This window comes from Excalfactoria chinensis, chromosome 1, assembly GCF_039878825.1.
Source record: "Excalfactoria chinensis isolate bCotChi1 chromosome 1, bCotChi1.hap2, whole genome shotgun sequence".
NCBI classification, from domain to species: domain Eukaryota; kingdom Metazoa; phylum Chordata; class Aves; order Galliformes; family Phasianidae; genus Excalfactoria; species Excalfactoria chinensis.
Window position 1 is genome coordinate 31,766,697 of NC_092825.1, and position 13,850 is coordinate 31,780,546.

Genomic DNA, 13,850 nt, shown 5'->3' on the forward strand with positions numbered 1-13,850 from the left:
ATGTATAACGTTGTTGTTATTGTTACCTAAACTGTGTGCAGGTGCTGTGTGTTTTAACATGCAGCATTTTCCGCATGCTGGTGGATAAAGGACTGCCTTCCCTGTTCTTGTGAGCTGCTTAGGCCAGTGTCAAGGATGGAAGAAGCAGGGAAATGACTGAAAATATTTGTGTATTGGGGAACACATCGAATTTGTGAGTTGGAGGAGGATTTTTGGTGCTAGGAAAAGATGTTGATTAAGAATGCTCAGCTCAGAAGAAACTGATAGAGACATGAATCTAGGGGATAGGCTACATCTCTAGTAACATACCTCTGGACAGGAATACCCGGTTCCCTCAGTATCTATGTATATGATGCTTATAAGGGCCTGTATATTCCCAGAAGAGAAAGGAGACCACGTTAGGTCTCCCTTCTTTCTGCATTACATAGTTTTTGCATTGTGTAATGCCCCACCTGTGAGGCTTCATCCAGACAAAAACACAGACAGGCACATTACAGCCCCCAGGGCTATCAGGCTGTGGGGAGCAATGGCAACTGTTAGGGTTTGCAGCTGCCACTTGCCTGTATCACTGCTGCGTGTACCACCTTTCCCGCCCTTGTGAGAGTAGGAACTTCCAGCCCAGCCTTCTTGATCTCATTCTTCCTTGCCCTTCTCAGTTATTCCATCCCTGGTCAGTGCGTCCTCTTTCTGCTTTTGCTTCCCAAACAGGAATGGCATTGCCACTGCCCCTTGTCTGGAATTTAACCCCAAAAACAAAAACACAACCAACAAAAGTTTTGCCCTCTATATTGAAAAGTTTGGATACAGCTCTAGCTCTGTATCTGCCTAGACCATTTGGTTCTATATAATTTCTTCTGACTGGTCCCCAGTATTCCTGGAGACATCTCTACAGACTTCATAGCTCCTTTCTTCCCACTGATCTGTGGCCATTGTAGCTCCATCAGCTGGATTCACCTTTCTTTAATACGTGACTCCAGTTGAAAAGCAGTGACGAATCGGAGCACTCTCCAAAGATGTTGGTGGTTGAATGTCGAAGGCTAAAGCTGTTTAATCTTACTGACTAGTTGAAGATGCAGACAGTTTGGTTTTGAAGCATCATAGGATTATGCTCAGCAGCTTGGAGTTGAATGTGAAGCTTCTTCAGCACGAAGCAACTTTCCTGCTTGAGGTGCTTAGAAGCAGAAGGCATTCTGTTCTGCCGTGGCTGGCAGGATGAATTCCAGTGGTGCTGCAGATGTCACAGATAATAGCAACAAGAAATGGCTGTTCCACTTGTACAGTGTTTGGAATAAATGTATGTGGTGCAACTGCAAAGCGAGGACTGATAAAGAATGACAGTATTTATGCATAAATAATGCGTTGTTAATGGAGGTGTTCTTCACATGTTACAGTTAAATCGGTTGGAAAATCTGTACTTGATAATTACTTTGTTTACTTCTCCCTTCACAATACCCTGTTGTTTTGCTGAGTTTACAGACATTTAGTTTTATTGTTTGACTTAATTCTACCTTGCACAGTAATCATATTCCCTTCCCTTAGGCCTCCAAATCTTCCCCCTAAGCCCCAGAAACACAGGAGGTCCAGACCCCGATCACACTATAGTGCTAAGTTGTTTAATGGTGATTTGGAGTCATTCATTAAGGTACTGGTACCAGCCACTGGAGTGGCTGATCTCAACACTTCTTACTATAATGGTCACAGCCTCATGTGAACTGAGGCAGATCATTATGTGTAAGTCTGTCCTGGGGCTCTTGTCTTTCCCAGTTGATCAATATAATACTTCCTGAAGTCAGAGGGAAAGAGGAGGAACCATTCATTGCTCAACCTTAGTCTTCCTATGATTTTGTTAATTAAGTAGGGTAGTATTGACAGCTTGGTTTTATTAGGAAACACAGTGTTATTTAGAAGATAGACTACAATGGTGTAACCCACACTTAGCGAAGTTTCTGGCTTGTCTTTTTAGATAGATTCAGTATTCAAAGTCTGCAAAGAAGCAGTATTAGCCTGGGTTTCATATCCAGCTTTTGATTTCCTGTGACTTTGGGAATTTATTATATTGTGTGAAATTGTGATCACCACTATTCTGGATCTTGTACCTTTGCTGTAATTACTATCTTCTTCTTTTTCATACTTTTATTTCTAATAATGCTTCTAGCCGAGGCCGAAGGAACTCTCACGCAAGACATCAGGTATAGTTCTGGTGGAAAGAGAACCATCTCTGCCTCACTGTTGGGCTTCATTCACCCCTGGCTCAAAATTAGTTCTTTCACTAAACTGAAGGGAAAAGTTTGCATTAAGAAATTCTATTGAAGTACAGCAGGCAAAACTGAACCATGGCTTAACTGCAGAGTGATTGTAGCCTCAAATAAGGATATTCCCTCTTCATTAACAAGCACCTACCCCTCCCAGTCAGTTTGTGGTTTTGGACAATAGCTGACAGAGCTAAAAGAAAGCAAGCCTATAAAAATATGTAGCAATACATTCATAAACACAGTGAAAAGAATTCCTGACTGCAGGCTTTGTGAACTGAGTTAGAATGTTGCATGATTTTTTTTCTTTCTCTGCAACACAGTGAGCAGAATATTTTGCAGAACTAAGTCAGTGCTGGTGGCACTGTAACTGTTTAGCAGCCAGTCTCAGTGCCACCATGTGGGAAAGCTGTTATTGTTATATGGCAGAGTGGTGGCAGAAGCTTTCAGGAAACCATCACATGATGCAAAAGATGCATATCACAGAAATGTTTCTTGCTTAAGAAAGCAAAGAAACAAGTTATGCTACATGCAGGTGAGTGACAGAGCTTACTTGCAAGTGGAGGGAGTTCTACAGTTAGTCTTTCAAAAGGAAAAAGAAAGTAGGTGGCCTGACGACACATTTGGCAGTGTGAGAGTTATCCCAATTGTTTTGTGTTACTTTTTGTATCATGAGATATGATAATTAGTCTCAAACGTGTATTTACTGACTGCACACATCAGATTAAACAGCCACAGTAGGGTCACACTGTTCTTGACACTTCGCCAATCCAGACTGCTGTTTCATATCTTTTCCCTGTCATTGGATCCAAAACCCGAAGCTTTTGGTTTGATACTTAAAGGAACTCCTGCATTACAAAGCTGTGTGTGGTTCTGTACCAGATTCTCCAAAAACGAGCATGAAATGAATTTTTTGTTTGTGATTTCTTACTGCAAACATTATCTTTTCAGAGGCTTTACATTCATTGCATGAACCAGTGTACTAACAGGAGATACGGGTGCATGTTGTGCATGTTTTCTAATACTGTGCTTTTTTGGAGGACTAGAGTGCTCGATGTTTGTGAAAATTACAGTATTTCTGGTTTAGCAATTGACTTGTTCCATGTCTTTTTTATTCAGCTCTTACCACTCAAAAACAAAGTGCTCATCCACACATTATTGGTTCTTGGCTATCCAGTTTCGCTGGGTTTTGATTTAAAAGACAAACAAGCCACAACTTAAATCGTGAAATTACTGTTGTGCTCTTTGTTGAGGCCCACTAAAACAATACGTAGGACACAGAAAAGCAGGAGTTAGGCTGTCTCAGGAAGTGCTTGTTTCGTTGCCTCAGTGCGTGTTATTTTTCAGCCTTTTTTTTTCTAGCACTTGACTTGTTGTCTACTTGAGCTCAATTCATAAACTTCCCTTTAGCGTAATGTAGTACGAAACTGTGAAGGACTGGTTTGTAAGAGGACGTGTGTATTCTGAGTTACAGGTTTTGAATTCATGGCTTTGTGATACAGACTGCTTTTATGCTGAACTTACAAATGAATTAGTCAATTCCCAGAGTGCTCGCGTATTTGAAATTCATTTGGAAAGAAAAATTATAGCTTTTAAGACACGAATTTTGAAGGTAGTTATTATTTATGAAATAGTAATTTTTGCAGCATAAGCACCAACTTTTCTAAATAATTTTTAATCATATGATTCATAGCATTAATAGGTAGCTGGTGACTTGTAGTCATTAATGTGCATTGGGTAAGACATCCATGTTTTAAGGTGCCAAAACACACAACTGAAGGACCACGACAGTTCTTTTGGAAAACAAGCGGGTTAAAGGAAGAAGTTCACTGCAAGTTGGTATATAGTCGTCTTCTTCTCCCCCTACCACCACAAGCATTCTTCTCTTTTTTAAAAATCATCTCTGTTCAGGTGAAGATGTGCATATAAACTGCCTGTTCTATGATGGCTGAGATCGATAGCTCTGATCCATGAGCGCTGCCCTCTGAAAGCTGTGAGATGTAGGCCATGACCTCCCTTTCCCATGCCCTCACTGTGCTGTAGAGGCAGCTGGGCACTGTGCTTGGCTGAAAGTGGCTTCAGTTCAACACCCTGTGTATTACCAGGTAGCTTGTGCAGCCTGAAATAACATGCAGAGCCATCATCCGCTGTATTTTAGGGTACACAGATCAGGAGGGAGTCAAGAGGGAGACAACCCTTTCCCTGTGCAGAGTCTTTGGGTGACTCTTCTCCAAGAACTTTTCCAATAGTTCGGCAGGTCCAGAAAAGGCTTTGTCAAAGCTTTGTTCATGGTCGTAACTTTTAGCCAAAGAAAAACCCCTGTGTAGGGCTCCAGAAATTAGGCCCTGTGTAATTAGACCTATGCAATAGTTTCTCCATCAGACTAAGGTAGGTTAAATGAGTGCAGAATCTTCATCATGAAGCATTCTTGTTAATAATAAGCTTCTAAAAAGGCAAGTTCACTGCTTTAACTCATTTTGCTTCAAAAATCTAAACCAGACGCGTGAGCTTAGATGTCACTGTAGTGTTAGCCAGATACAGTGGCAGAGGCAGAGAATAAAATCTATGATATTCCTGATTCAATTTTCATTAAGAACCATAGTCCTTTCTCTTCACCTACTCCTTTCCATCCCTCCCTGAATGATATTTTTTGTATGCATTTTTTGGCAGCACTGTTTGTCCATCTGGATTGAGAAAAAAAAAAAAGAAATATCTTGCTCATATTTAATCCAGAGAAAGGAATGCAGTGTGTTCTTTCTGTTCTTATTTTTACCAGGATTCAGGACAAGTCATTCCTCTCATCGTGGAAAGCTGTATCAGATTTATCAACTTATATGGTAAGCACTGAAATATGTTATGCTTTTGACTTATTGAACCTTTGAATGTATCTTTCCCATAAAGCATTTAGCACTACAGATTTGTTTTAAAAATAGAGATGAAAACTGTTTAAAAAGTGAATTTGTTTCTCACCGCTGTCTCCCGTCTTTGCTGCAGGTCTTCAGCATCAGGGAATTTTTAGAGTGTCTGGTTCCCAGGTGGAGGTGAATGATATTAAAAATTCATTTGAGAGAGGTAATTGCATCTTCGTTTATTCCGGCACTCCTAATGTCCAACACATAAAGATCTATTAAATTCTAATTACTTTCTTGACCGTTTAAGCAGTTTGTATGCGCTTTGTGCACTGCACCTAAACCTTTGCACTGTCATGTGCGTAAAGGTGAAGTGTAATGGTGACATGAATGTGACTTTCCCCCAGTTATGTCCCAGGAGCTTGAGGCTGGTTTTGTTACAGCAAAATGTAAGGAATAGGTAGTCTTTATTTTAAAGGTTCCTAGAAAGGAAATGTTATATTTTTAATTAGATTCAAGAGACTACTTAAAAGCGATTTGAGAATGTTACTACTTGATCTTCTGGAATATGAGCACTTAACTTTCTAGCCCATGTGCCAAAGTGACATCACAGTCAAGGTACATACAGGTCAATGCAAATAAAGGCTGTGAATGAGTCATTCCATTTTCAGTTTTTGTTCCTGAAGGAATTTTCAGCTCCAGAGGAGGAATTACGGGAGATACAACAGGAAGTAAGAATAGATTTCTACACATGGATGGCTTGCAACGGCAGCCTTAGGATTCATAGGAGATAGAGTCCAACAATCCCCTGATTGTGTTAATACTAGTTACGATTTTATCTCTTTTTAGTCATATACTCTCTTTTCCTGGGTTTTGGAAGCTACTTATTATTTTTTTTTCATTTTCCAGAAGAGCCTTTTACAGATCATGTGCTAATAAGAAAGCCCTTGGGGCAGTCAATCTTGTGACTAGAAGCATGAAAAAATACACACAATATTTTTCTCCCTGGTGTTAGTTGCATATCTTGTTACACTTGATCTGGTCCTTGAAAAGATACGCAAGTAAGCTGTTTTTATGTGTGGAAGCATATTCTCCTATTTGCCAACTCCTGCATATGCCTTATTTTTCACTGTTTCTCCTAGGTAGTGTTATTCTGGAAGGCATTTAAGTTCTACAGTGTTTCAAAATCAAGACTGAGCCTTTAGAATTAAACATAGTTCAATTAAGGGCCTTTAAGAGTTTCAGTTTCCATGCAGTGCTTTCACCAAATGGTTGCATAAATTCTTGAACATTTTAATTTTTCAGAATTAAGACAAATTTGCACAGTTCAAAGAGTTATCTAATTCCATTTCTTTACCTGAGCTCTCAAACAACAGGCTGAGAAACCTTTTTCAGTTAAGCACATGCAGCATTTTTATTTTACTAATTGTAAATAATAACATGTCCATAAATGCGAGGTAGGAAGTTCAGAACCTAAGAGATTGCTGGCTTATGTAATGTAAAGGAAGTTTTATTCAAGCTGACGTTTTCAGTTTAATCACAGCCTGGGATTTCTAAACCAGTGTTTATTATCTTGCAAGCTTGCATTGCCACCTCCCACGTAGTAAAAACAACAAGAAAGAATGTCATTCATTTATGAAAATGCTTCGTGAAAGATTTCTCCTGCACGTGTGTTTTAATTCACTTTGTTTACTTTTCAAGGTGAAAATCCTTTGGCAGATGACCAAAGTAACCATGACATTAACTCAGTTGCCGGAGTACTGAAGCTCTATTTCCGAGGGCTGGAAAATCCTGTCTTTCCTAAGGAAAGATTTAATGATCTTATTTCTTGTATCAGTAAGTAGAAATTTATTTATTTCTCAATTGAATTTTGCTTTCATATATACAATAGCAGAATGAAAAAAGACCTAACTTCACATTTTTATTTCTCAGACAATTTGTTTGCCGTCTGTAGCGGTCTGGGTCAGCTATTAGTCATACTTGCAGCTGTGGTTGTTCCATTTTTCCAGGAGGATTAATGTACTGTACCACTCTTGTTTAATAGGGCAGGAAGAAAATCTTCTGGTGTACAGGAGATAGTTAAATTTATAGGCATTATTGTTATTTTCTTCTGTGCACTGAGGCAGATGGAAGGAGATGAAGTCATGACTGTGCAAACAGAATATGTTACTTTTCACAAAGGTTTTCATGCCCTGCAGCTTGGGGTCGGTGCTGGTGAATAAGTAACAAACTGCTCAGCATTGAATGGTTCTGCTCAGCTTAAAAGCCCAGATTTGACTGTCTGGAAAACCATACAGTGCAAGAACAGAGGGAAGCAGCTGAATATTGTCTGCAGAAGAGCCCAGTCTGCCTTCTGACTCACAAGAGTTGTCAGGTTGTAATGGGATGCCCAAGAAGAGGAGCGTGTTACTCTGTGTGCTGCTGGTGTTCGTAGCTGGATGCTGAAAGCCTGTAGTAATTTAGGAATTAGTCAGTGGATGACTGAGTTGCTTTGGCATGCACAAAGCCTTTTCCAGTTCACAGATCCCTGCAGATATTCAAGAGGTGTGAGGCCCAGCCAACCATCTTGCTGTTCCCTGTGGGTCCATTAGAAGCAGTCAGAGTGGTCCCCACTGTGTGGAAGAGCTTCATTCTCTAAACCCTTTGTTTGTAAACTGCTTCAGCCAAATGGAGCCAATGAACAGTTTTGCAGGTAACGAGGGCTAGTCCTTTGGGGATATTAATTAGGACAGGCTCTCTCAACTGTGTTATTTTGGCAGAGGAGACAGTCAGCAGTCAGGACAGCACTGATGTGTGCACAGTGCCCTGGACTGGTCAGCAGATGGGCTGTTCTGCTCTGAGCCAGAGGGAACCCTACTTGTGCAGTTTCCTTCCCATGTAGGGAGGATTGCAGTAATTCAGCCTGGAGGTTATGGAATACGTGGATTGCTGGGATCAGGACTGTGTGCAGTGTTTTTGTCAGTCAGACCTGTGCAATTTTCAGCAGTTTAATGATCTGATTCCCTGCTAAGGAGGATGCTGAGAGAGCCACCATCTCTTTAGAAAGCATAATCTTTGTCCTGCCTGAGTTTAGCTTTATCTGACTGCAGTGCTACAGCCCAGAAAATGTCAGTAAGTCGTAGAAACTGAAATTTAAAGTGGGATCGTTTTGACTGAGTGGTTTTCTGCATGACAGGGATGATGGAACTTCACCTACTAATTCTGTGCAGATTTCCATAACTTCTGGATGAATTAAAGCATATCCGCTGGAAAAATGTATCGGTTTAATAGCTTCAGTTGACAGAAAATCTACCGTATTCGTGGATAAGCTGTTCAGATGGTTAATCACTTTCATCGTTAAACATCTGCACAAGATCTCCTTTTCAAAATTTCTGCTTTCAGATTCTGTCCATTGGATCTCCTTATGACTTCATTATTTTTACTAAGCGTTAAGAAAAATAGGGGTGGCAGTTCTTATATGTGAAGATACTGTATGAGTTATTAAATGGAGTAAAGTAAGTGGAATTGCACTCCACTGTGTTGAAGAGCTTTTAATAGAAACTTAAAATTCCAAGTGCTATTCAGCTTGCATAGATTACAGAAGTGAAGTATTTATAAGATGGGAAAATGTCTGCAAGAATCAATTGTTTAAATTAATTCTAAGAAGAGGAACCTGGATGGTTTCAGAGTAATTCCATTCACCATTGATGCTTCTGAAGACAAGACAGGATATGTGGAAGGAGATCAGAAGTTCAGCAGACTGAGCATGTGTACATGGCATCTTTGCAGTTGGAGGTCATTCCCTGACCTTTTAGACAGCTGCTGAGAGTGGTCAATTTTGGTTATCTTAAAGTGATCTTGTGTTACAGGAATTTTGAGAGAAGTAACAGTAAATACAGTCTTTAGCATCAGGCTTTTGTTTCCTTGGGGGAGGTCGAACTATTGTGTGTTTAAGGAATTGGATTGTTTTCAACCAAGAACTAACAACCTTTTTATTTAATTAGTAGTAGTAGTAGTCCAGCAGAACTTAGTTTTTATTAGTTTTGAACAAAGTCACTGCTTTTCCATTTGTGAGATTGTTACTGGGGAAGAGATGTTGCCATCTGATCCCAGCTTAGACCAGCCTATTCTCTGCGGCTGTCCTAAATCTGGATTATCAGCTCCAAGGCATCTTATCAGAACAAGGTGTAATGATGTTGTGGTTTAACCCAGCCAGTCCTTCAGCAGTGGCTGACTCCAGCCAACTCCCTACAGTTCTTTAAGTTGTTTTTTCACACAAGGTTGTGTGATATGGAACATCCCCTTGTGCCCATTCAGCCCCCCTTGCTGGCAGAGTAGTAGAAGAAGTTGAAATGTCCTTGTTTCTGTACAGCACTGTTCAGTAACAACTGAAATGTTGCTGTGTTATCAACACTGCTTTTCTCCCAAAGCCAAAATGTCATACTGGATACTATGAAGGAAAAAAGAAAACAAAGAGCTGTCCCATCTGAAACCAGGACAGTGACTGAATAGTTCTGCTGCATTTGACTTGTACTATTGATCTTGCAGAAGATAGAAATTTTCTTTATGATAGTGTTTGCTAAGTGTTCTTGGCAGCTTTTGAAGGAAGACAGCTATCTTCAAAAGCAAGATTTTGTTGATGTTGGATTTGGTTTCCTCAGGGTTATCTTTAGGGGCACTCTCAAGTAACACGTCATTGCCTCCCTTCAGCGAAGGGAGAAGACTTAGGTTTGGAATTTGGCTGAAAGAAAGGGGTTTTGTTTTTGAACATTGTGGGGTGGTTTTATTTGTGTTGTCACAGTGGGAGTCTCGAATGCGATGAGAGAAAAAAGCAGCTCTTGTGCCTTATATCCACAGCCAGCCCAGGGTCACACGCTGGGAACAGCGAGCTGTGTGTCTGCATCTTCTGATTATCTGAGAGAAGCCCAGGGTGGAGAGTTTTTATGGCTGTGTAGCTGGTCTGTGCGCCTTGTTGAGTGGTGCACTACTTCCAGGGAACAAGATGCTTTTTATGTGGAAAAAAAAGAAGCATTTCAGGATGCACTAACCTGTCACCATTTAGTTTAAATAGAACCTATATGGTACATCGTATTAGGAACTGTCTGTCTCTAAGATCCTTTCTATTGCTGTCTTTCAGCATTGATACTTCATATGTCTTGCAATAAGGAAGACAGTCTAGGCAAGATTTTTCTCCCACTTCAGACTTGGAACCTGTTGTAGTTGCATCAGTTTCTGTACTCATGTGGCTCTAGCACACCCAACAGTTTCTTCACATACTAAGTGTCTCGTCCTTCATCTTGGTGGAAGCGGGGCCAGGCTCTGTTTCTTCCATGAGAACAGAAGTTGCTGTAACTTCTTTAGATCACAGTTGAGTATGTAAAGTCCAGAAAGCTTTCTTGTTTTTATTTAAGAAGTAGGTATTCTTAGTACTTACTGCATTTGCTTTCTGATGAACAGTGAGAAAAATATTAAACATTAGCTTGTTTTCAGATAATTTTTCGAAGCAGATGCCAATGTGTTGTTGTTAATTAGTCACAGAATTTGTTAGAAGAGTTGGGAGGGAGAGAAACAAATCAATGAAGTTAATGTTCATGTAAGATGTTAAAAGGGCAGAGTGTCAGGCATTCTATATGGAAATGTGATGTTGCCAGTGAAAAAACCCTTGAGTCTGAGGTACTTACTTATGGATGTCAAGCATAATTGAGGCTACAGCTGCAAAATGAACCTTTCCTCAGTACAGCCACTGAGGAATTCCTTTGCATCTATGCATACATTTTCTAATGAAATAGAGCATTGTGATTTAATGCTTTTCCTTTTGGAAATACATTGGAAGCAGAGCAAAACGACTGGCTTTTAGGGCAATTTGTATTAATTAGTCATGAGAACGGTGTTATTCTGTTTGAGTTTTTGGATCGTTTAAGTAAAATTGTGTCTAACTTCTCCAAAGCAAGCAAGAAAGAAAGGTATGATAGAACATAAGGATTCCTTTTCATTATGGGCCATAATCTGCATTCTTAGCAAAAGTAGTGGCTACAATTACTCAGAGCAGCACTCAACAATCCAGCAAGTGCTCTGCTACACAGAAGGGCTCGAATCCCGGGAGTTGGACTCGATGATCTCTAAGGTCCCTTCCAACTCACACAATACTATGATACTATGATACTAAGTAAAATGCGGTGGTGGGAAAGGGAGGAGAGCTGTGCTGTACTTCTCTCCTGCCCCTTTCTGCAAACAGATTGGGCCAGACAAGCAGAGTTTTTGTAAAAGGAGTTACGCATAGGCAGAAGATACTGAAGCCGTGTGGAAGGCTGCTCATAATTCACTACTTAAGGACTACAGTTCCTCTGCTGGAATGAGTTTTTATGCATGTGAATTATAGTTGACATCTACACACACATAGCTGCACAGTGTGATGGCAGGTTCATTTCAGCTGCCCAGACAGTGTAGCTTCTACTCAGGTCATTATAGTTCTTGATTTCATCTCATATGTCCTAAACTTGATATACTGTGATACCAGAATGGATGAAAACTTTTTCCTTCAAATGCTTGTTGTTTTGATCCTTCGCAGCCAGCACGGTGCGTTTAGCTCCAGACGTGATCATTATGTATGCATATTATTCGCTGCTTTTCCAGAGCATCACTTAAAAAGTAAAAAAATATGCTATGAATTGTCAGCTCTTCCTGAAAAATATTCAACCAAATGACAACAGCTGTTTTCTTCACCAAGTGACAGTGGATGCCATTGTGCTTGTTTTCCTGTAATGCCTCCTGAAAGAGATTTGAAAGAGCTGTAAATGGTATCGCTGAGTTAATGTATCCCTACCTTTGAATTGGGTTGGACTCATCTGCTGAAGTGGAAAGGCGCACAAATTGCGTAATGCATATTCATGTAGATTACTTGTCAGCTGCAAATTGACCATAAAAACTACATCTGCAAGTGTAGCTCAGTCCCATTTGATGTGCAGTGGATGTGTAAAACAAGCATTAGCATTCATTCTGTTAATACTAGGTGCCACTCTAAGTAGTGGGAGACCCCCACTCAGAGCTACTGCAGTGGGTTTTGTCCTTCAAACCAGTGGTCCTAAAGGTGAGAGATGTTTTATGTTACCACTGTTGCCTTTCTTCTCCCTTTATAGTGACTTTGCCTGTGAAATATGCTGAGCTTGCACAGCAGTGGCGATTAGGTTAGCACAATTCAATCATTGCTAACACTGGTCTTTGCTTCCCATATGTTCTAATCAGCATCTTCCCATTGCAAAATGTTTGCATTTCTTTTCTTACTACTGATGTTGGCTAGGAAGTATATCAACAGAGGGTCACAGAAGAGCACAAACTAGAATAGTTTCTGAGCTCTGACAGTTCCCAAGGCTAGAAGTTCTCTCTATTGAACGTCTCACCACTAGTGAAGTAGATGTCATATGTAGGACCATGACCTGGAAATGAGTGGTGCTTTTGTAGCATCTTTCACTAAACTCAGATGGTAAAGGCATGTGGCCAAATAGCCCAGAGGATTTGGGAAACCAATTGCTGTCTTGCAAAAACCTTTTTGTTTTCCAAAGCAATGAATTTATATGTTTGAATACATGTAACGTTTTACATGTTCCACTACTTCAGGATTATTGCTTAATTAAACTTCGATTTGCCTTATGTTTTCTTAATGTTACTTAGGATGAATGTGCAGTAGGCAAAGGTGACACCACCTCTCCAAAACAGGCACCAGGGCTTTATCTTCCTTGGAGGTCAAAAAAATCACACCTTTTATGTAAGTCTTGGATTGGTAGGGTTTGTGCCTATCTCATGCTACAGAGAAGTGCTCCTTTGCCTGTGGCTGGCAAACCATTGTTTGTAGTATCAGTATTTCAGTTTTCTTAGCTAAAGAATGGGTAATAGGTGGCTGAGTGTTGAGCTAAGGGTAATTACAGTTCTTTAAGATCCGAAGAAGGCCTCCAACAGAAGCTCCATGGGAATGAAAACATGGTGGCATATACACTTCGGTATTGGGAAAATGGTGTATACTGAAGTGTATATGCCACCATGTTTTCATGTTAATAGGCTCTGGTATTGGCACTGCCAGTGGTTCCTTGCAGCTGCCAGCTTGTGGCCTGGATGACCATTTGGTCCAGAGGTTCTCTTTAGCAATGCGGCCAGTGGTGATAAGGCAATGCATCCTCTTTCCCCTGCAGCAGACCTGCAGATTCTTTCTTCCTGGATGCAGAAGAGCTCTCTGTATTCAGTCCTTCTTTCTGACATATCCAAACACTCACGCACTTTGGACTCAGGGGCAACTCTAGAATTTGATTCCTCACTCAAAAGCAGCAAGCAAATACATGATGTTACTAGATATCTCATTTATACCAAACCAGTGCTCAGGAGGACAAACAAACCTTTTGAAATCACATGGAAAGCACGCAAACTTACTGCTTGGCAGTGGTTTGGATTTTCAATAAAGAGGCTTTCATGGAAGCTGGGGCTGGGTTACCAGGAAGGAATTAGAAATACTCACATTTCAGCCTTGTGTGGATAGTTTTTAACAGCTTCATTGCAAAGGAGACCTCCAGGTACCAGTAATGCCACTAGTAGGGCAACTAGTAGGGCAACACAGACCAGGAGGCTTTTATGCAGTACCTGCATGCCAGCATTCAAGACTGTGCTCCATCTTGGTTTTAATTTCCAAGATTTAACAAAGCTATTGCACACACATCAGCAGCTCGCTGCTGGAGGGAGCCACTGGGAGTCAGGCCAGTGCATTTCTCAGTTCAGTGCTGATTTGAAT

The 13,850-nt window shown here is 40.6% G+C and overlaps 1 protein-coding gene across 2 annotated transcripts in view; it reads left to right on the top strand.

Annotated features, from left to right (window-relative positions):
- The window catches only part of SRGAP1 (SLIT-ROBO Rho GTPase activating protein 1), a 136,425-nt gene that overhangs the window by 103,265 nt on the left and 19,310 nt on the right, over window positions 1-13,850 (top strand). The window contains exons 12-15 of one of the 2 annotated variants that reach the window (XM_072333979.1): window positions 2,156-2,189; window positions 5,026-5,086; window positions 5,244-5,321; window positions 6,800-6,934. In XM_072333979.1, coding sequence (XP_072190080.1) covers window positions 2,156-2,189; window positions 5,026-5,086; window positions 5,244-5,321; window positions 6,800-6,934 — 308 coding nt within the window. Of the gene's footprint in view, window positions 1-1,539; window positions 1,643-2,155; window positions 2,190-5,025; window positions 5,087-5,243; window positions 5,322-6,799; window positions 6,935-13,850 lie in introns of both variants that reach the window. The other variant, XM_072333971.1, reaches the window with a different exon arrangement.